The 23,239-nt window shown below is 39.4% G+C and overlaps 1 protein-coding gene across 18 annotated transcripts in view; it reads left to right on the forward strand.

Moving 5' to 3' along the window:
- NFIA (nuclear factor I A) overlaps window positions 1–23,239 on the forward strand; it is a 412,993-nt gene that overhangs the window by 339,309 nt on the left and 50,445 nt on the right. For 11 of the 18 annotated variants that reach the window (XM_083742770.1, XM_083742760.1, XM_083742773.1 and 8 more), the window contains exon 7: window positions 13,126–13,254. The exons of the other annotated variants lie outside the window; for them this stretch is intronic. In XM_083742770.1, the coding sequence (XP_083598896.1) occupies window positions 13,126–13,254 (129 nt within the window). The remainder of the gene's footprint in view (window positions 1–13,125; window positions 13,255–23,239) is intronic. 18 annotated transcript variants of the gene reach the window in all.

Genomic DNA, 23,239 nt, shown 5'->3' on the forward strand with positions numbered 1-23,239 from the left:
TGAGTGTTAAGAAAGATGCAAGAATGTAAATAACATGGCACCACTAAGCTAGTTGAAAAGATTATGAACATAAGTGAAATTTAAGAAAAGATAAGTTTTGGATAAATATTATGTCTAAATTAAGTATTTAAGGTCTGGATAAAAGTATCTAAAGCTAGGGACACAATATTGGAAATTTATAAAATAAGAATTGAAATAAGGTGATAATTTGCTGGTTAAAGTTTTATAAACCAGGAACGCAGGAACGAGAGATGTGAGGAAGTCCAAAAAGTGAAGAAAATATGTTTATTGATGTAAGTGTTTTTTCTTTTTTTCTTTTTTGTTGTCCTTTGTTTTTTTTCTCTTTACTGTACTAAGAAAATCTTTAATAAATATTTTTTTTAAAAAAACAAAAACAAAGTGCAAGTAGATAAATAGGTACCGCTCTGGCGGGAAGGTAATAGGTGTTTCCGTGCACTGCTTTGGTTTGCCAGAAGCGGCTTAGTCATGCTGGCCACATGACCCGGAAGCTGTACGCCAGCTCTCTTAGCCAATAAAACGAGATGAGCGCTGCAATCCCTGAGTCGGTCACAACTGGACCTAATGGTCAGGGGTCCCTTTACCTTTACATGATCCAGAAAGTGATGTATCCCCCCCATCATAGATTTCTTTATAGCTGGATTGGGGCAGATTTGTGGGCTTGGAGTCAAAGATAGCAGCCATAATAATGCTACAATTGGTTCCTTGCACAATCCAGTGTATTAGGTACCATGTGCTGTAAAGTTTGTCTTTTCAGAAGAATCTGGGTTCCAGGATGATTAAGTAGCCAGGAAACTGACATTAGAAAAGAAATTAAATGGAAGCATACTTGCAACAGCTCCAGTTCGGTAGAACATGGCTGAGGAACCTTTTTCAGACCAAAGACCACATTCCCTTCAGAACAACCTTCTGATGGTCACATGAGTGGTGGGTGGGGCCAGGGGCAAAAGTGGGTGGAGCAACAAATGTAAACTTTACAATTGTACAGTAGCTTAATTTCCCACAGTGCTTAATTTTATTCTCTATCCAAGTGAGCAAGAGGCGTTATCAGAGTTCAGGGACACATTCCAGGCAGGAAAAACACTTGGGGGTTAAAGCAGGGCCAGTTTGGGGTGTAGGGAGACGTTTGAGGGACAGAGGCCGAGGCCTGGTGGGTTGCAATCCCCCTGCTTCAGGCCTGAAGTTCCACACCCCTAGAGTAGAAAAAGAAAAGGGTTTTAATAATGGAGGAAGAGTAGGACAAAAGGCTGGGAAGAAACTTGGCACAAATTTTCTGTTTTGTGACCAATTGCAATAAAGTTCCCACCTCTTTAATGTAGTACAAGAAGTGTTTTCTTTTGTCTTTAATATTTTTAAATGTGCCCATAACAACCTATGTTCCATAATAATATTTCATTTTAACTTTTATTTTCCTGCACACCTGGCTCCATAGTTGCTTACGTACTCCTTTACCATTAAAAAAGTAATGAATTTAATAAATAGTTATAGATAGTGCTGTTTTTCTAGAAAAAGAGGTGCTGGAACTTACCCATGAACGCCTCCCTCGTTCTCTTAGAATGGCACTGGCACCCACCTGAGAGGTGCCGGAACTGATTACCTGTGAGTTTCCCCTTTAAAAAAAGCCCTAGGTATAGATATATTTCAAGATAGTCCAGCATGTATTGTAATCCATTGAAATAATTAAACCTCATTATGGTGTTGTGATTTATTGCCACGTTTCAGCTGAGCGTAATAGCCTAGGTGTCCTTGTTCCATCAAACCTTTAACATACAACTATCCATATGGCCGGTCCAAAGAGATGCTGCTTTTGTAACCTATTTCAATGCCAGCTGTGAAAGAGATGGAAAAAGTTACTCATGCCTCCTCCCTGGAAGTACAAATTTAGCTGAATGTCTATGACCCTTTTTGCTGATGCAGTTCTTGTGTCACAATCACTGCTGCCCTTGTGGGCTCCACACTGGAATACTGCAATGCAGGTACCCTTGAAAACCAATTGAAAAACTTATAGGTAGAGCAGAATGTAAGTACATCTTTATTTTAGGACAGCAAATTGCTGAAGAATACTGCCTCTGATATCTGAAATACTTTCTTGTTTGTCCTTTGCTACACTTCAAAATGCTGAATTTAGTATCCCAAAGTAAAAACAAACAGTCACTATTTTTTCTTAGATTATTTCTGAGGCAAATGGTTTTGAACACAATCCCAAATTTCATCCTGGGGCTTATATAGAAGGTTCTCTCATAATTAGCAAGAAACAGTGTACGATTAATCCCCAATGACTTGTCTTTTCAGATCAACTGTGTTGGCAGCAGAATTCTCCTATATTTAAATTTATATTTTATTGCAAGACTTCTCATAGTTCCACTATTTATTTGTACATTTGTCAAAATGTTTTTAGCTGACTTTTCTAGCCCAACAGGCCCTCAAAGGCAGCCAACAATCAGGAAAATAAAATTTAAGCACCACGTCAGTATTATAAAATACAGTCTCACAATAAAAAGAACTCTACCCATAGATTGGCTTCGTCATACACACTCAAGATTTATAGGGCAGGTCTTGTTTTGATAAATAAATCACTTTTTAAAATATAAAGCACCTCTTCTTTTTTATTCTGTGCCTTTTAAAAGATGTACTGGTAGTTTGCACGTTTGGGACACATCCTGCTAACCCTGTTGAATAACAGGGGCATCAATTGTCATTTTAGAGCCATTTAAGAAGTATGAATTTCTCCTTGTTTTTGTGTTTTAGTTTCTAACTTTAGTTAATAGTTTTTTGTGACGTAGAGTAAAATGATTAAAACACAAATACAGCATTGGTTTCATTGGGCTTTGTGAAGTGGAATGTGAGGGTGTTGGAAGATAACTGCAAGCTGCAGTCACGCTCCTTTTGAAGAAAGAGCAAGAAGTATGTGGAATATGTTGCTCTCAGTGTAAGATAAGCTGGAGTGTGTTAATCAAATATTTTCATGATATGAAGGCAGTTAAGAAAACAGTAAAAAAAATTACTAATTGCTCTCTTAAGTAAACAGATCTATCATTAGGTTGTCAGGAAGAGTGACATTGAGCAGAAACACCTTGCTAATCCCCTGAAGATAAGTATTTAACGTAATTAGGCAGACAGTGTCTCTTTTGTTGAATGTAGCATTAATCAGTAGGAAAAGTCCAACTTTACAGAAAAGAGCTTTTCCTGATATGCCTTTGTGTTAGAAAGCTTCTTACACTTCTTTTGTCAGGACACCGTACTTGTAGTAATGACAGCTACAGTTCTTTGGGTTTGTATGATGTACCATTTAATATGAGGAAAGCATTCTTATTTTTTCATATTGTCACTTATTTGTGTGGCTGTGTGATATATTAGGTTTAAAAAAGCACTGTATTACATAAGGTTGTTTATATATTTATCATTCTAATAGTTACAAGTGGGGGCAATGGCAGTGGGGGTCTCCAGATAGATTTGGGGCCACGAGAGGTTAATCTTTGTTTTCTCTAGCCCCCCCCCCCCACACCTGGGGCTTTCATTTGCCCTGATTTACTTATTTTAAGTGGCATTGGATCAGATGCGTGGATTCAGTGAGTTGAGTAATGCTCATGGAAGGGAAGGAAGGCAGCTTTTGCTGATTCCCTCTCCTCCCTGCAACCCTTTTCACACACTGTGGAAAAAATCTGCTTTCCTTCCAGAACAATGTGGAAGTGGCATGGGTAAGGGGGAATAGATACTCTTTGTTCAAACCTTAATTTTAAAATTTGCAGCAAATAGTTGCTTTAGGTGCGGTGCTTCTCAGATGGAAAATGGCATGGGGGAAAGAGCTAAATTTCCCTTGTTCCACTCTCCAACCAGATCAGGGCCCCCAACAGCTGCTTTTTGTAAAGGAAACACAGGACTCAAGCATCAGATCCAAAAACATGATCAAAGTCACGTCTGGTTTGACATCTCCTTTCATTCTGAGTAGCTCAGAAGGCTTTGAGGGGAAAGGATCGAGTTAAAAGATGATAGGCAGACTTCTCAAAGTAGCAGGTAGAGGTCAAGTTGGTTTATTTGTTGGGCAGAACAGAATGTAGAGATGAAAAATCAAATGCCCTGCTGTAATAAGGGTTTAGGTGAAAATGCTGACTGGCCTAAGTTTTGATTCCAGCTGACAGAACCTTTTCTAGTGTTCATTACTTGATTTCACAGTTCAGGCAATTTTAAGAGGCTTAGCATTATATTCTTGTTCTCCTCTATAAAACGTTTTGATCGCTTTCTAATTTTTGCTTTAAATAAAGTTATTGGGGTCCACTATCAAACACAGCTCCACTTTTTAAGTTTCTGTAAAGTCAATATATAATCACTGTACAAGAAACTGAGGTTAGCTGTTAGAAAGTTGTGTTGTTTCTTTTCTTCCTGTGACAGTTTATGTTACTCTTACTGATTCATTTGAAAATTCCTCCATACCTCTATGCAGTAATACCAGTTAATGTTCTGTAAAAAAAAAAAAAATCACACTCTGGCTGGGCCCCTCGCTACACTTTTTGGGCACCTGATAGAAGTATACATACAAAACTGGTCTTCTAAGAAGGCATGCAACAGACAAAGTCACCAACCCATGCAACATTTTACCTATGTAGGATAGGGAAACTTAAATAGTACACAAAAAGTACACAAAAATGTGCTACAATAATATTGCTACTGTGCTGTGGTAAATGCGAACCTTCTGAAGTTTGGGAAGCATTGTTGTAGAGCAGGGATGAGAAACCTGTGGCCTTCCAGATGCTGGAAAACAGCTCCCATCATCCCTGACTATGCTAGTTGAGGCTGATGGCAGTTGTGCCCCCAAACAGCTGGAGGGCCACAGGTTCCCCATTCCTGTTCTATTCCAAATGAACAGGACAGGTGGCTCAGGACAAGCCAAGGCAAAATTATTTGGGGGGATGCAAGAGTGAGCAGAAGTAATAGATCAAGGCTGCAAGCAGGAAGAACAAACTACTCAAACTATATAGGGACAGAACCATGAGCAGTCAGAGAGGTGTGCAAGGCAAGAATTTTGCAAGCTAGAAGGCATGCTTGTTGCCGTCCATCTGTCTTTGGAGACAATGGAGGAGTGCATCTTTTGGGATGAAGTTACTGTACCTGATGTGGCTTAAGGCACACTGTTCAAAAGGGGAAAGTGGTAGATCAAGGAGCAATACTTCAGAAGGTCTTGGGTACAGTAGTCCTTGCAGTTGGGAACCTAGGAAACATGATCGCCTAAGCATTATATAGGCGCTATCTGAAAATAGAGAAACTTCCCAACCCCTCTTATACTAACTTAGAATGTTGTTGTCTTATGGCCACCTAGGTAAGGTTCAGATCAGAATCACAGTGCTGAAAAGGGAAGGATTTAATGGAGGGGGCAGTGCTACTTTCATTTGAAAAATGGTACAGTGGTGCCTCGGGTTAAGTACTTAATTCATTCCGGAGGTCCGTACTTAACCTGAAATTGTTCTTAACCTGAAGCACCACTTTAGCTAATGGGGCCTCCTGCTGCCGCCGTGCCGCCGGAGCACAATTTCTGTTCTCATCCTGAAGCAAAGTTCTTAACCCGAGGTACTATTTGTGGGTTAGCGGAGTCTGTAACCTGAAGCGTATGTAACCCAAGTTACCACTGTACTAGGGAAAGGATTAAAGTAAGGCAACACAGAGTTGTTTCCAATAAGTGGTTTCAGAGAGTATGGTGAAAGGAAGGAGGTGCACTGGGACAACTAGAAGTTATGTGTCCATTTGTGATCTGGCATCATAACAGAACTATTGATTGTGTAGTCAGTCAATATGAAAACATTTGCAAATAGAGTAAGGAATTCAGTCATGTTTGTGGTTTCTGGATTAATGCAGATCCAGTTGGGTACTTCTCTCCTAACTTGCTCTTTTTTCTGGTTCACTTTTCTCCATTCCTCAAGAGCTCCTAAGTATTGGTAAATCATGTCACCCGACAGTGCATCTCTGTGCTGATAAGATTAATTTTGAACAATTATGATTTATGTTTAATCCTGTTGAGATATAACACATTCATTAATCAAAATGTATATTAAATAGCTTCACATAACAACAAATTCTCCAGATGTTTTTATCCTAGACTCCTTGCTAAAGTAAAATGTGTTTAAAATGTTGCTATAATGAAAGCTGTAGTTCTAAATAAACTTGAATTTGTTTAGGTTATCTGTCCTTATTAGTATAGCAGAAATTGTTGCAACATTTTTAAACCTCTAAAAGGTCAGTATTTGAAATAAAAGAGAAGAGAATCATATTCAAATCCTTTCATTCACTTGCAGTTTACACTCCATTTGCATCTTGTAAGGATGTGGCTGAAACATAAGCCTATTTTTGATCACTGATTTCCAAAAGTTTCATGCCTCAGCTGCAATAATAGGCAAAGACTTATACACAGCTATGTAAATGGTGTTTGAATTTATGATTGTATCATTTGCCTGTCATTGTATTTTCCACCTGCAAAGCTTCCATAAACCAGTGTATTCTGAATAGCCATGATTTGTTCTTACTGCTGTATGTAATCTATCCAGTAGAGTACAATCATGGTTGCAGAAATGGCTTTGGGAGACACCCAGAAATTTAACAGTAAGACATCGGAGGAAAAGGAACTGTAAAATATAATGGCACAAAGTGTTATGGTACTATAGCATCTGAAGAAAATGTTAATGACATAAAATTAGATGGGGGTATGTGCGGGGGAGGGGTACAGAAGGTTCCACCAACCTTGGATTGTTTAGCTTTAATAAAAATGAAGCAAAATGGTTGTAAATGCAGGAGGAGAAGCTCTCAATGGATGAATGAAAGACATTTCATGTTTTGTAGTAATACCTAGGAACAGTGGGGGAGAAAGCTAGTAAGAATGCGGATGCTTCTTGAAAAGGTGTTTCAGTAGCTGCTCCAAAAGGAAGCTGCTAACATGCACAGGTGTTTTTTTAAGAGAACTAGAAAACAATTTTATTTCTCTTTTATATGCCATTCACATGTTTTAATTATTCAACTTTATGTTTCTTAAAATAATGATTATGATGAATTCAGTTATCATGCATAGTGGCATCAGTTGAGTGCTGAGATAGTTGTTAACCGCTGTTAGAGCCCGGTAAATAGATTAGGTGTTTTAAGAAAGAAAAAGAAGGTTCAACATTTTGGTTGATGTGTATAGTTGAATAAATGGTGTGATAGGTTTGGTTACTATTTTTTACTTTCATTGTGCAATGGTTATTGTAATGTTCATATGGTAGATAAAAGTAGTAAGTGAAGAGCCCAAGAATGTATGGGTCAAAACAACCCTCCATGCAATTTTGTATTACTGATTCATATACACATTCAAGCAGAAGCTGGACAGACACCTGTTAAAAATATTCTAACAATCACACCTATCTTATGCCAGTAAAGCCCACCCGATAATTGATAGATTTTGCTTAACTAATAAATTAACTTTATGTTAGCATATGGCATTGTTTTTGAAATTTGTTTTTATTTTGTTCTTTCTTTTACGGCATTCAATTTTTCTGGTGCAGATAGGTTTTCTTATAGATTGTTTAGAGAGCCCCTCTATAATTGATATAGTATAGAGGCCAATGGTTCCCAAGCTGGGGGCACCTGCCCCTTAGAGGGTCCGCTCATTTAAGGGAGGGGGGAGGCTTCTTCAAAAGGCAGGCGCTTTAAGTCCCATTGGAGTAGCTTCTCCCCTCCTTTAAATGAGTTATGTTTAAAGAAGAAGAGGGAGGCTGCTTTAAATACCACTTTTTTCAAAGAGCTTTAAGAGAGACCCACCCCACGCTACTCCTGTTGTGTTTCTAGAGGGTCAAACAGGAGCAGGGGGTCAGCAAAATTTGGAGGAAGGGTTAAAAAGGGGCTCCTCATACTCAAGAAAGTTGGGAACCATTGGTTTAGGCTACATTCCTTCCTCTCTTGCATATATTCCTCCTGTTTATAGACCTATCAATACTGCCCATATTTATGTTGACATTAGTAGTCAGTAACTTTCATTCGTATAGCAAACATCAAACTGTGCTGTATCATGATTAGAAAGGTATTCTGAGGTGGTTAATTAATCAATCTATGGCGTTTTAAACTGGAGAGGTGTTGTCTTTGGTTGTTGTTATGGTATGCATTTTTGTGTTTTTATATTGTACACTTCCCTGTGATCTTTGGATAAAGGGTGGTATATTATTTATTATTAATAAATAATAAAAATAATAGTTCTAGAGTGACACTGGATTTAGCATCTAGAAGTACACTGAATTCCAACCCCCCACCCCCGATCTTTGTATTACCTTTGGGAAGAGAATAGACATTGTGACGTTGTCATTTTTGGTAGTGATGGATGATTTACCCTTAGCAGAACTGTTCTTCAGCTTGGGAAAATGTGTAAAGTTATCCACTGAGCAGACAGATATTGTGAACAGAATACATATACAGCTTTCTCTCATTTACTGTATTTGGAGAATGCCCGTGGATCTTTTCCTATTATGTAATAGGAAGCATTGATATTTCCTGACTAGCGAATACAAGGAGGTTCAGGATTTTAAACTATTGTGCTGCTCTGCTGATCCATAGAAGATGATGAATATGAAATATTCCTGCACCCACACTACTAAGTTGGGTTGGAGGTTTGCGAACTGCAGAATTCTGAAAGGCCTTCCTGGGAGACTTCATCATCTATTCCATGACTCCACTAACCTATTATTCCATTTTTGCTTGCATTTGTGCATTTGGTGGATGGACATGACATGCATGAGTTGGAATGAACAAAATAGCTTTATACTTAGGGAAATGACACATGAATGAAAATTTAGACAGCTTTAATTTGGAAAAAATGCTCCAACTTATAGTAATACAAAATTGATATGTGTACACCCATCAAGATCAAATTTTCTTTTTATTGTATACTATATTTAAACTATTAACTAAAAATAGAGTAAGGAACGCATTGTTTTCTTGAAATAAAATTATTTTGTTCTTTTTATTGACATTGTGAGGCTGAGAAACATAGCTAGTTTAATTTAGATCAAGTGAGAACTGATATGGACAAATTGTTGTGCATTTCAATGAAAAAGCAGAATTAAAAAACACAGCAACCCAAAGTTCCAGCCGTTGAATTTGTTTTAAAAACACATAACTTTCATTTTACATTAGTGAAGTGTGTTTCCCATTACTTCTACCACTAAATATTAACAGAAGATAAAACCATGGGAGTCCAAATGCTTCTAAGGTACCTTCACACTAGGGCAGTTAGAACATTGTAAGTGGCTGAAAGTGCTTTAACATTCATATGTACTCTTCTTAAAATGTTACATTAAAGCACTGTAGGCATGGGTTGTACCATTAGATTGCTTTACAAGAAAACCATTGGGTGCCCATTGAGCTAATATTCTGGTGCCCCCATATGCTTCAGGACTAGATGAATTGCAAAGGCACGTAGCCACAATGCTAATCCATTTGTGAATCCAGTGCCCTGTAGTTGCCACTGCAGTATGCATCCCAAAGAGTACTGGATGCTTAATTTGATGTAGACTAGTACAGGAACTCAAGTGCATTTATAAATTGCCACTATAACTAAATGAAAGAGGATATTCTCAGAAATATGCAGGCTGTGGGAGTTATCTGACTTAGTCATAGTCAGAGTCCATTAAATAAAATGGACTTAAGTTAGTCAAGGCTAAGTTATGTCCATTGATTTCATTCAGTTTACTCTGCGTATTAGTCAGATACCACATGTTATCAGGAACATTAGCATAAGATGTGCTAAACTAGCATTTTGGTTTTAAGTTTATTTTTTAATTGCAAATACTGACAATCTTTGCTGTCTTAAGAATAATGTCATGTGGCTGTGATCATTTTAGAAAAAACTAGATTTATTTTGGCTTGTTCCTAGAACTTTTCTACTTGCATGCAAGCTCTTTTCCTGCTTTTATTAACCCATTCAGAGAATGTTTCAGTTCTGCTGCTTATACATGCTCATGCACCATAAAATGTGAATGATACTATTTGCTTTGCAACATCTAACTTGTCTTCCATACCTTTCCCCTCTTAAAGGACAAAATATTTATTAATAATAATAATAATGTTGTTTATATACTGTACACACTTGGTACTTTCAGTGATCTCTTATCCAGAGAAATTATTAGGTCCACAATTCTTTAGCTACAGTCATACAGCAGCATCAGATTCTGCTAAAGACCATTCACTAGGCCCTAAAATATGCTTTTAGAAATTAGCAGTTCTTGTTCAGTCCCTCTAAACATTTAAATTAAATTCTCAAAATTTATGTTCTTCATGTTCTTCTGAATGATGAAGCAGTCATATTTTTGGATCTAATGGGTGCCACCACTTACATTTAATTAATAGATTATTCCTGAAGTCAAGTATGTCATACAAGCTGTCAAACACTTTTTAAAAAAAGCCACCTCATTTAATACATATTATTATGAGATGGCTGTAAGAGATTTCAGTTTGCACTTTTATACTTTACTTTAAAATCCTGCACTAAATTATATTAGTGGTCCAAATTCAGAATAAGTTTGTTGTGCTTAAATGTCATTGAAATCAGCTGGGCAACTAATTTATGTCCATCATTGCAATGAAACTAGCTTCCTCTGGATTTGGACCAACCTGTATGTAATTTGGAATATTCAGTATTAAATACTTATCATGTCACATACATTATCTTAGCAGTTCTTACAACTCAGAAAGAAAACGCATCAGCTCCAATAAAGTACCCAGGGGCTAAGACCCCCTACTGAGTTGTGGTGGTATTTGAAAGCGCCTTCTTGATAAGTATTCATGCAACACAATTCTCTGCATGCCCCTCCCCCCCAAAGGAAGTCCCACTCTGTTCACTGGAGCTTAATTCCAGGTAAATGTGCATAGGACTATATTTTAGCCACTATGCTATACCAGCTATCATTCAAAGAAGTTTTCCCCAGCCCATCAGAAATCTTTGGCCATGAACACTTGACCTCATGTTTCTGTAATTCAGCAATCTCAATATGAATTGCTCTTCTTGACCACATTTAGACTGTAATCCTGAACACACTTACTTGAAAGCAAGCCTCTTTGAACATTGTGTCTTACTTCCAAGTAAGCATGCACTGCATAGGATGACACTGTTAAAACATAGCTAATACTGTATGGCCAATTAGCAACCACAAGGAGAACAGTTGATATTTTCTGTCACTACATAGGTCCTGATTAGAATTGCCTTGTGTGAGGTTGAGCAACTATGGCTGTATAACTTTTTGACCCAGTACACTTCTGTTCTGTCAAATTTTGACTATGAACTTTACACTGTTTGTACAGATCTCTGTACCTGTCCATTGTAAAAATGCTGTTATCTAAACTATAACAATCAGATTTGTATTGCTTAGCAATTTAAAACAATAAAATCCAACACATCAGTTAATATAGTAGTAGAGTTAGGAAATGCCAACAGTTTGAAAGGAAAACCATAAAAGGTATTAACGACACATTCCTATTCATGTCTACTCAGAAGTAAAGTCCCTTCAAGCAATGAGAATCCTGTCCTTTTATTGTATTTGTTATAATATGTATGCTGCAATCCTGTGCATATTTATCTGGGAGTTAATCCCAGTTCATCCCAGCAGCATGTGTATTATAAAGAATACAGTAATAATACAGGATTCTCATTGCTTGGAAGGAGTCTACTTTTTAAATTACCTCACTGATTTTCTTTTCTGATAATGTTGCCTCTTTCTTTTTGTGTATCTATGTGCTTGTGCATACAGACACCAAAGATGAGAAAAGTGCATAAACAGAGGCTACAGTTTATCAAAGATCTTTTAAACGGAACATTCATTTATTATGGATAAATTGTATGCACGAAGCACAGACTACAGACTTGATATTAAACCAATTAATGGTTTGTATCCAACACTCGGCGAGTGGAACTTCCCTTCCTTTCCTTTCCCCAAGCACCCCCAAATCTGCTTGGGGGGTGGTCCCCAAACCCTCTGGAGCAGATTTTGAGGGTGTATGGGATGAGGCTGGAGGAGAGAGCTTCCATTGTGCAAGTAGCAGGACATCAGCATTGGCTAGAACCCCATCAGCTGTATCATTTATATGAGCAGAGACCATAGCTCAGTGGCAGAGCACACATTTTGCATGCAGGAAGTCTTAAGGTTCAGCCCCTGACATCTCCAGTTAAAAGGAGGCAATTCTGAGATGAATGGACAAATAATCTGTCCTGGCATAGTGTCCTATGCTCCCATTAGCATCAAACCTGATGATACAATGTCAGAAGGGGGTCTTCACTTCTGTGAAAGATCTTTTTTCCAGTGAAAGCCTCTATTAGTGGTACGTTTTAAAACAAATGAACAATTTCAATATTATAAAATACCATTCAGGTTGCACAACACTAAAAGGCTCTTTAAATTTTATAAATAAAAAATCTCCCACACAATGGGAAATGGATGCTGTTTGTAACTCAGAAACCTTTAACGCTGCAGAAACATCTGGAACTCTTCAAGGCATTCATCCAGTCCACCCACCCAGTTCCCAAAACACTGTCTCAGTTTTGCGCATATCCCCAGAACTTTCCTACCCTTGCCGCCAGGATATATGTACATTTCATCTCACTCTCACTCAAGGGTTTAACAGAAGCAGGAACCTGTGGGCAGGAGGCAGATCTGCTCTTGGTGTTCAGCCTCTGTGGTTTCAAAACTCTGGGCAGTTTATGAGACATATTCAGACCTGTCCATAAGCCAGAACAATCTCTTTAAAATGTATATATAAAAATGTATATATAAAATCTAAGCACTGCACCTACTGTAGTTTGAAAAAATGTAAAGAATAGGGCCTAATAAGAATACTAATTAATAACATGTCAGCAAGTTTCCTTCAGAGATTTAAATATATATATATATTTGGATGCATCTTAATATATATTTTTTCACGCCAGTGATAGCCACCCTTTGCCCCCAAAGACAATCATAAATAAAAGTGAACCTTCAAGCTTGCTGTTGTATGCAATTTAATTTGTCCTTTAAGTTTTTCTATCTGCTTTCGCACCTCCTTTCACAATGCATAGGCTGTTGTTCCATGACCTAGCATTATTAAATTGCACTTATCAATCATTCTTACCAGGAATGCCATCGCCAACTCCATTAAAGAAGTCAGAGAAGTCTGGTTTCAGCAGTCCCTCGCCTTCGCAGACCTCCTCCCTTGGAACGGCATTCACACAGCATCATCGACCTGTCATTACAGGACCCAGAGGTGAGGCCTTACAAAAGTGCACCAATGGGCTTGGACTTTAACCATGGTGCCCCTAGCCATCAGGGTGTGCTATATGGATAGAGTTGCTGTTTCAAGGGCCTGAAGGTTTTGGATAGAGAGTAAACGAAGATTAGCTACCTTAGTCTGGTCTAAAGTGGTTTTGATTGCCTAGGAGTCAATGTGAAGAAGGAGCGTGTTTTGATTCAGAGTGAATTATATTTTAATATTTTGGGGTATAAGTCTTAAGTGTTCACTGTGTCTCATTCAGCAAGGAGCTATGCATTCTATTGCTTCGTCATTTTAATCTTTCAACAATCCTGGTTTTTCATTGTGTGACATTTTGTATTTAGTTTGTAGGATTCGTTGTTCCAGTCCACAGGCCCTCATCACCATCGTCTTTTAAGGTTTTAGATGACTTTTAGTAGCTTAGTTAGTTTTCATCAGTGTATTTGTGGGTGACTTAAAATAAAGCACTTGACCGCTCGGTTTCCAAGGGGTGAATAATTGGTTAGAAATAGCTCTTCAGATTGAAACAGAAAATGAAGAATGCTGCTTAGTTAATTCACAAAGACCACATCTGTGCTTAGTAACAAGGTGAGGAAAATCACTTGGTTTCTGAGTCATCCAAAATTTAAGGAATTTGCACCTAGGAACTTTTAAAAATACCTTATTGCCTGCTTGGTGGCATTAATAAATAAACTTTTGCTCTTAATAGCTTTTATCCCAGATGATCACAAAATAAAATGGCCAGTTGTGATAGAATTATGCTTCTTCCTGCAGCATTTTGATTTATTGGACATACTAACCTGTTACACATATAACGCTTCCTAGGTATAATGCTTTTGATAAACAATATGTTTATATTAGACATGTCTACTCAGGAGTAAGCCCCACTGGGTTCAATAGAGCTTACTTCCAGATTGGTAGGCATAAGAGTACAGCCTTATTGTCCTCTAAATTGCACTAGTATAAATCTATATGTAGGCCAACCAAAGCATCACAAAATAGTGTGCAAGCTTTAGAGTTCTTCAGAACTTTGAAAAGTTTGTAAATAAAAGGGGAAGCTGAAGGCTGCAGAATCATGGCCAATTACATGAGGGCTGAAGCAGCAATGAGGTCAGGTCTGTCCGCCAATGTGTCTGCCCTGCCCTGCCCTTGCTTCCTCTTCACTTTCTCCTGATAAGCAGCAGTGACTTCACTGCTGAAGGGTTATTGCTGTGCCTCCATGCAACCAGGTGAGCCACCCCTTCTTTCAAAGAAGGCTTTTAAGGTGCTACACAGATATCAGGTGTCTCCAAGACCTTTAGTATAAGCTCAAAGCCCATCAAATAGCACTGGTGTGCAAGATGTCATCACTCTGAAACTTTGCATGGCTTTCAAAATTATTCAGACAGAGCAGAATGGAATTATTTGCAGTTAATTAGGTAGCAAGTTGCTGGGAGGCAAGCATGCATTTTAAAAATGCTCCTGATAATTGGTGAAAATAGAAAGGTATTCGTAGGATCAAAGTTACATTAACAGCATATTCAGCTGTACGCCAGCTGACTCTGAAACTCAAGGGCAGCCTAGACCCGGCTCCACCAGAGTACTGCAGGGCCATAGCTAAAGTGGTACAGGCAGGCTTAACATGGTGACGATGCTCCGTCTCAGTGCTGCTGGTCCAGAAAAAGCTTTCAAGCAGTTACAGTGTTTTGGCTTTGCAAACATTTGTCCAGGCTAAAGGATAGAGCCACTTCTAGGGACCTTCGATCCAGTGCTAGTGGGTATAGGTGCCACACTTTATACTTTCTTACAACTTTTAGATGTTTCATCCTGCCCTGGAATTTTCTGAACAGAAGTAAGGGGCAAGATGCCCCCTAGAGTCTAGGCTTTTGTAGATATTTTGTCTTTCAGATGCACAGTGGCAAGTTCTTAGTTAAACCAGCTGATTACTCAGTGGGGCAGAACCTCACCGATAGCCTTGTGGTGGAGTCATTGCCACTTAATCGAGGTGGCCAGGCCAGGATTGTGTAGATGCACCACTGGAATCAATACAGCACTCCCACCAGTGTGTCTGCACAACCTCAAACTATAATTGGCAGCATCCTGGTATTTGGCAGCAACCCCAGAGTTCTAATTCTTATGTGTGCAAATAATAGAAAGTACCAAGATTATATCAAAAAGTAAACCAAAAAATAAACTACTGCGGGGGTGGGGAGAAAATATGTATCACGCCCACCTATTTTATGGATTTCTCAATCATAAACCCCTTATTTCAATAAAAATCTTGAACAGCTATAGAAGAAATCTAGAAAATCTTTCTGTATTTCTTCAGAGAGCATTTTCTCTGAAAAAGTTCTGTATTTTGCAGGTGTATTGGTCAGAAGGGGCATCTACTGTTTTCTGCCCCTGAAATGGAGGTTCCCACTGCATATTCTCACGTATTCGCTGTCTGTTGCTTCCATCAGAAAAATCTGGTGGCATGTAGCGAGGTTTCTGGGTGTTCTTTTAAACTTAATGAAAAGTGGGGGTAGGATCAGACACACTCCACTTCCCCCTGCAGCAACATGGGTTAGAAAGAAAGAGAAAATGATTCCATAGGCACCAACTCTCTTAACCTGGGGTGGGGTGGGGTGGTAATTATCAGCAGAGGTCACAGCTGGGTAGGGAAGAGATAACATCCCTTCACCACCCCTACTGATAATTAGGTAAAGGAAAAAAATGAGACATAAATGCATGCTACACATTAAGCATAACATGTAGTTTGACCCTGATTTAGCAAGTAAGTGTCATTGTTCAACATCATTGGGCTCAAACCATCTTGGAACCTTCAACAGCAATTTCAACCTAAGGAGGATTTATGCATTCTTATCCCTGGATTTCATGCTCACCTGGTCAGATTTCAAGAGGCTCCATTAAATTGCTCGCTGCCAATAATCATGCAACTTTCTGGACTAGTTTTGCATTTGCTCAATACAGTACACTTTTAATCTTTGTTATTTATTAATTCTCCCCTCCTTCCTCTCAAAGGAACCCTGTTCCCTACAAGATAATAGCCCCAGGCATGTGGAGATAAAAATCTTAGCCAAAGGTAGAGCTGACAAGCTGGAGAACATGTAATGGCCATAAAAGTTATAGAAGTGTATGGATATAAATAGAGTTATCAAGGCTACATCTCTTGGCAAGACATGGCATATCTACACTGAGAACCTGGTGTATGTCAACATGTATGTGACTGAAGATCGGTCATAGACAACACCTTCTGCCCAAACATGATGAAGCTATTTGGGTTTGTTGTTCCATGGAGGATGGAGACTTCCTGGAAATTAATATCTCCATGTATCATTACTTAGATTCATCCTATACTGTGGATATTCTCATAAAGGATGTGTGTGTATATTATTGGATAAGAGAAAGAGGGTATATGGATATTTTCAACAACTGAAACAAAGCCTAAGCACTTGTAACTTTAATTACTACTCGCATTTGTCCCCTTTCCCTATTATCTCATGTATCCCTTTCCGTGTGACCTTTTCGCTGTCCACCTTTTTCTAGACTTTTCATATTTCCTTTCCTTACCAAATGCTGAAATATAGCTTGTAATCCTCTTGGGGCAGAGACCTGTATTCTTTTTGTTTTTGTTACTCCCTAAAGCACTTGTGTACTGAAGGCATCCTAATAATAATGTAGAATGCAGCCTGAATTAGCCTGTGGATTTAGCCTAAAACATTACAGATATGCAAACACTTTCTGTGAACATTTCTTAAGCTTGGACAAAATTACCTGGCAGTCCAGTTTTCTTAAATACTAAAACACTTTTGTTTGCAAAGCACCAGATGCATGAACATGGCTCCACAATACAATCTTGCTGCTACAAAGAGTTGCTGAATGAAACAGCAGGAAAGCCATGGCTCTCATACAGAAAGGAGCAAGGCAAAGACTCCAGCAAACACCTGTGCTATAGAGAGCTGCATGTGGGAAGCTGAGCCCCATGGCAGTGCTCCTCTCGATTATGCATCACAGCTGTGATGTAGCCATCTGAAAGAGAGTGTGGGTTTGGCTATCAAAAGTATCAGCTGAGCAGTATGCACTAGTCCTGGTGTTTTATTGCCTGCTTTGTCTATACTTATCCCAGGCAGATGAGGCATCATACTAGCGTTCGATTTAGGAATGGAATAGATATCCACGATTTTCTGCTCCAACGGCAAAATGTCATACATCCATTCACACATGCAGGAGGTAGATAGTTTCAAACAGACCTCTGTACTTCTAGCTTGTGTGACTCTCTAATTTCCAGCAGAAATATAAGCATTAGTCCAACAGAGCTGGAGCCTTTCATTGACTAAAGCTCTTCTCATGCATTTTAACCCTTTTATGTTCCTCTTGAGGGGGGCACATTTAGTCTTGTGCCTTCTTCACTCAACTATGAAGCTTACTGTATCATTGCAAAGCAGTCACTATCTTTCAGCTTATTCTAACTCACAGGGTTCATTCAGGGAACTCAGAGATACCAGCAGCAATAGCTTAGCTGCACCAAATTCCACCAGATGCCATTTTCCTCCCAATAATGATTTTTTAAAGAGAAAGGTGTTGATTTGAAACATTCCTGGAAGTAACATCCAGTGTCCTGAAAAATCTTATTCTGTCCTGCTGACTTCTTCCACAAATAACTTTAGCTGGTTGAAATCACTGACATCAGGCACCAGAATTGCACTCTTTTTGAACCCTGATGTCTGTAAGCTGGGGCCAGGCCACTTTCTCCTGCCTGGTTATTGAGATCTGAATTCTCACTGGCTCTGAATATCTGAGATGTTAAAAGGAAGATGCGCTTGGGGGCACAAACCAAAATCACCCCCCCCCCCACATTTCCCAATATGAAGGTCATCCTTTGAGTCTTTGTGCACATCGCACCAAAATATGAAGTGGGTTTCTAATCATATTCAGTATCATGGCCCTGGAGTCAGATTGCTCAACTTCAGGCGAAGCTCTCAGATGAACCTGTAGGGCCAGTTGCGCCTGGTCTGAAGATGTGACACTGCTCTCCTCTGAGAAGGACTCCACTGCAGAAGACCCAGGAAAACTTGAAGCTTCCCTTCTCCATTTCAGTAGGAGATTACTGGAGAAGTCTGGTTCCTTTAAGGAAAGCAGCATCTTGCAGCACAAGTGGGGCTGACAATTGGGCTGCACCTCTTGCTGCTACTGCTATATAAGGATTCAGTTTAAGCCCTGTTTCTTGCTGGAGGAACTTCTGAACATTATATTACCCACAGCACAGCCTGAACTCTGCCTTGTATTCATATCTGAACCTTGTCCCACCTTGCCTTGCTACTCTGTGGACTCTCAGATGAGCACAAAAACCTTGCTGTGAATGGTAAACAGTTTTTTTGGGAGATGCCTTTCCTCTTTTTTGGCATTGCATGTGGCCACCTTAGTAAATGTGTGTGATCAAGACTATTAGGTTATCTTGTCAGAGCTCTAGGAAACAGCTTGCTGCAGAATCTGCTGTCACAGACCTGTTGGCATCTTGTGCTTCCAGGTGGCAAAAAATAAGTTGCCTTCAGTTGGACTGTGGGAAGCTGAAGGACTAAATGAATGGATAGCATTCATTGCAGTATGTTGTTGACTTTTAAAAAATTGATGAGCTACAGTTGATGCTGTTCTCCTGAATTTTCATCCATATCCATAGTGTATCATCAGCACATGCCCAGCTGAAACTGTGCCTACCACTTTCAGAACCAACAACAACATAAAATGTCATTGGAGAGTAAACAGTGCATGGTTACCATATGTGGTTGCTCCATCTACTATTGTCTTCGACTGGTGGGGCCCTGAGGCTGAACCTAAATTGAGCCATCAACATTATTTTTTCTCCTCTTCCCTTGTTTTTTTGAAGATAAGAGGCAATTGTAGGGAGAGAGGGTGAGAAACTGACAAAGAAAAACACTGTGCAAAGCCCCTGATATAAATGGGTATTGGGCTCCCCACCAACACCCACACTCAAGTAGCTGCTGGGCAGCCTCAGTACAGGTGCCTCCTCTGTCAGCTGCCTATCTTAAATTTCCCACAATTCCCCAGAATGCCTGAAGAAGCATTGCCCCAGTGCCTTGTGGGATGTGACTGCTACCTGCTCATGGGATAGGGACAGGAGTCCCACCAACGTAGGAGGGGACCCACTTTTCTAGTGTCCCCCCTCAAAGCTGGAGTTCCCAGGACATAACATGTTTAACTGTGTCTCAGATGTGAAAAGTTTGAAGACTACTGAATTAAATATTATGACAGCTGCTGGGGAAGATATTGCTATAGGATTTGATTAGAGACTCTTCCCTGTTGTGACTTACAGTATTTGTGCTCTTACATTCCACTCTGCAAGCAAGACGCTGGCAAATAGTTAAACCTAGACCTAAATAAAAGTCAAGAACCGTGTAATTAAAACTCTACCTTTATTGGATTTTAAAGAGTTGCCCTGTGACATAGGAAATATTTAGATGAGTAGCTTATTTAACTGATTTGTATGTGAGTGAACAGCTTAGAGGACTACTACCCTAAATTAACTATAAGGCCACCCACTGAGATTGCCTCGTAAAGGATCCTGATTGCTTAGCTTCATTATATGCAACCATTCAATAAAATGCTAGATAAATGCATAACTAAAAGCTCTATTACACTAATAATTTGCGCAAAGATAGATGTGTGGGACACCATGCTGGGTTAATTTGTCATCCCTGCAGCAAACTTCTAGAGATGGCCTTTTTAGTGAGGAATTGTGTTAATATGTTGTTCCACTGAGGACATGTTAGAGCAACAAGATGACTGGGTCCCTTAATCTTTTAAAGAGGCAAATATGCCCTGAGAGGAAAGTGGCAGGGAGAAGAATTGGGGTGATTAACAAAGTGGACCTAGATTTAAAGTTACCCTGACAAAAGAGACTCAATTCCGCCTATATAAGGGAAGTGGGGAGGACAGGAAGAGCGGGGAGGCATTTTTTTTTAACACAGTAATAGGATTTCATGCATAGCTAAAATAATAACATAAAAATTGAATACTCTTAGACCACAGTATTTAGCCTGCTCTTTTGCTGATTACATATTCAGTTTCGTTGCTTTTCTTTGATCTGTCCATGGAGTTAAACTGTATGCTTTGAACAGAGTATTGAACTGTAGTATTTTATGCTAAATTTCCTTTTATGCTAAATTCTCCATCCTGCTCAGACATTCACACACCAAAGTCCATTATTATATTTAAATCCAGAACCCATGTTTAAGCACCAGAGCTCAGGATTTCCAACCTCTCGTATTGACAGAACCATAAATCACATTAAAGTTAAGTGAATTACTGTACCATGCAACTATAGCTGTAACAATGTTTATGTAGTATCAGCTTACCATCTGCAGAATGGAAGTGAGGAGAAACACTGATATTCAAAATGGGACTAGGAGTCCTAATAACTTAGCAGCAATCTATCACTCTGGATTCATTGGTTCCACTAATATACCCATTTTAGTATCAAAGCAGAATTCTATCATTGCACAAACAAAATATGACATTATTTTACAAGTTTTTATTTAATACACTGCATTCAAGTGTGAAATAATATTTTTTTTGAATTTATTTTGTTGAAGCGACTAATAAAACCCAGTACAGACAGTCTGAATACGAGCCTACAGTACATAAGAATTGTGTGGGTCTACACAAATATTTCTGTATTCAGTACATCAGGCATAACGAACCTGATCTTTTTGATGGTGACACCCATTGTCCCTGAACATTAGTCATGCTGGTTAGGGCTAATGGGAGTTGGAGTCCAGGAACATATGGGAAGCCAAAGGTTCCTCGTGACAGCTATAAGTAGAAAGAGTATAATTTTGCTAAACAAACACTTGCAGCAGCAGCAGGCCTTAATCTATCATGTTCTTTATTCAAGGGGTTGTCAGGAGTCCATTAAGCTCACCCAAATATCTGAACAATTCATTTGGCAATGCATAGCAGTTTCCATCTTTTCAGCAGAGTCTGTTACATTTTTATCCCATCCTTCCTCCAGAAGCTCTGGGTGGCATTAATGGTTCTTCCCCACACAACTACTCTAGCCTCTGTGGGTTGGATTTGGCTGACAGATGGTGACTGGTCAAAGGTTGCCCAGTGAGTGCCCCACTTAGTGAAAATTGTCTGATCATCTTCAGCCTGGGCCCAAAGTAGCTAGTTGCTTTAAAGCTGAAGAAACAATTATCACTTGGCAATAGTTCTTTGTTGAAGGCTACCATAGAACCTTGCTCTCATCTTAGCAGACCTCTTTCAGCTATTTGCTTCAGTAATATCAGCTCCTTAGTTAGATCTTTGGCTTCCCTTTAGAAGTCAACCTCTGCTGCTCACTGCTTCCCCTTCTATCTAAAGCATCTTGTGCATGCTAGGCACAAGAGGATAAAGGTAAAGAGACCCCTGACCATTAGATCCAGTTGTGACCGACTCTGGGGTTGCGGCACTCATCTCGCTTTATTGGCCGAGGGAGCCGGCGTAGTTTCCGGGTCATGTGGCCAGCATAACTAAGCTGCTTCTGGCGAACCAGAGCAGTGCACGGAAACTCCATTTACCTTCCCACCGGAGCGGTACCTATTTATCTACTTGCACTTTGATGTGCTTTCAAACTGCTAGGTGGGCAGAAGCTGGGACCGAGCAATAGGAGTTCACTCCGTCGTGGGGATTCAAACCGCTGACCCTTCTGATTGGCAAGTCCTAGGCTCTGTGGTTTAACCCACAGCGCCAGCCGCGTCCCAGGCACAAGAGGGTACCAGCCTCCAAATCCTAGCCCACACAGGCCTTCTTCCTCATTTAAACATGGTTGCATGGAGAAAAAACTTTGGAATGGGGGGAGAGTTAAAAGTCTGGAGAGACAGACTGTTTGCACAAGGGAGGGTGCAGAATCCCAGCTTCTGCCTCTGTGGGGAGAATTAGGCCATCCTCATTTGCATGTCGTTTAGGGTTAGAGAGCAGTTTAGCAAGGTATAGAGATAGACATGTAGAGGAGAAATGGGCTGACTAAGGAAGTCTTGGCAGAGAGAGAGAGATGCTTATCCCCAAAGCACACACCCTCAGAAACCGTGAGTTAACTAGCTAGCCCCTCTCTTTCAGCCTAACCCTTTTTATAAGGTTGTTGTGAGTATAAAATGGGGTAGAAAAAATACAGGTATTCCATACTGAGAGCTCCTGAGGAAAGTGGGATAGAAATGTAATGAAATAAATGAATAAGATCCTAACATCATTCTGTGCACAGTCTTCATTTAGGTCGGTTTCCATATATATCAGAAAATAGTAGCATACCCTATGCCTTTTATTTACCACTACTTGCTCATCTGAATTATGTGTCTATAAAGTTACATTCAATGAACAGAAAGTGTAAGGCTGCAGGGTTTTTTAGGACTGCTGAAAGAGTTAGATGTAAACATTTTATTTAAGCACATTTGAATAAGAATAAGCTAGAACAATCTTTAAAACTCAGTTCTTCAGAGGTGCCTTGTTGTTAGTTGGTGCTTCTTTTAATCTTAGATTGGTAGAATGTAGAAAGAGTCGGGAAGCCAGTTGTGATCCACCTCCCATATCAGTCGGTGGCAAAACTACCATTGATTAATGGAGCTGGATTGTGCCCAAAAGGTTTAATTTTTTCAAGCTGTTGGTTCATACTTCTGTTCTGTACCTCTTGAATTGCATTATATATATAGAAGTTCAAGTTCCCTTCAAAACTCCTGGCCTTTTGCCAGCTTTCCTTATTAAAAAGTCACTCTTCTTATTTCTGATCAACACAGCTGTTGCAGAGCGTTTCAAAGCATTTCACATCAGCCAGCATGGTGGCTTAGCCAATTAGTACTCTAATACGGTCATTTTTGAAAACAAGTACTTTCAGGGTAGAAAGGGTGGGATACATCTTACATAATTTGAACTGGCACTTGCTTTGCTTTAATGTTATGAGAGAGGTTGCAGATCACAGTGAGCTAAAGCATCTCAAAAAGATTGAAAA

Source organism: Podarcis gaigeae, assembly GCF_964106915.1.
Source record: "Podarcis gaigeae genome assembly, chromosome: 6".
Classification (NCBI taxonomy): domain Eukaryota; kingdom Metazoa; phylum Chordata; class Lepidosauria; order Squamata; family Lacertidae; genus Podarcis; species Podarcis gaigeae.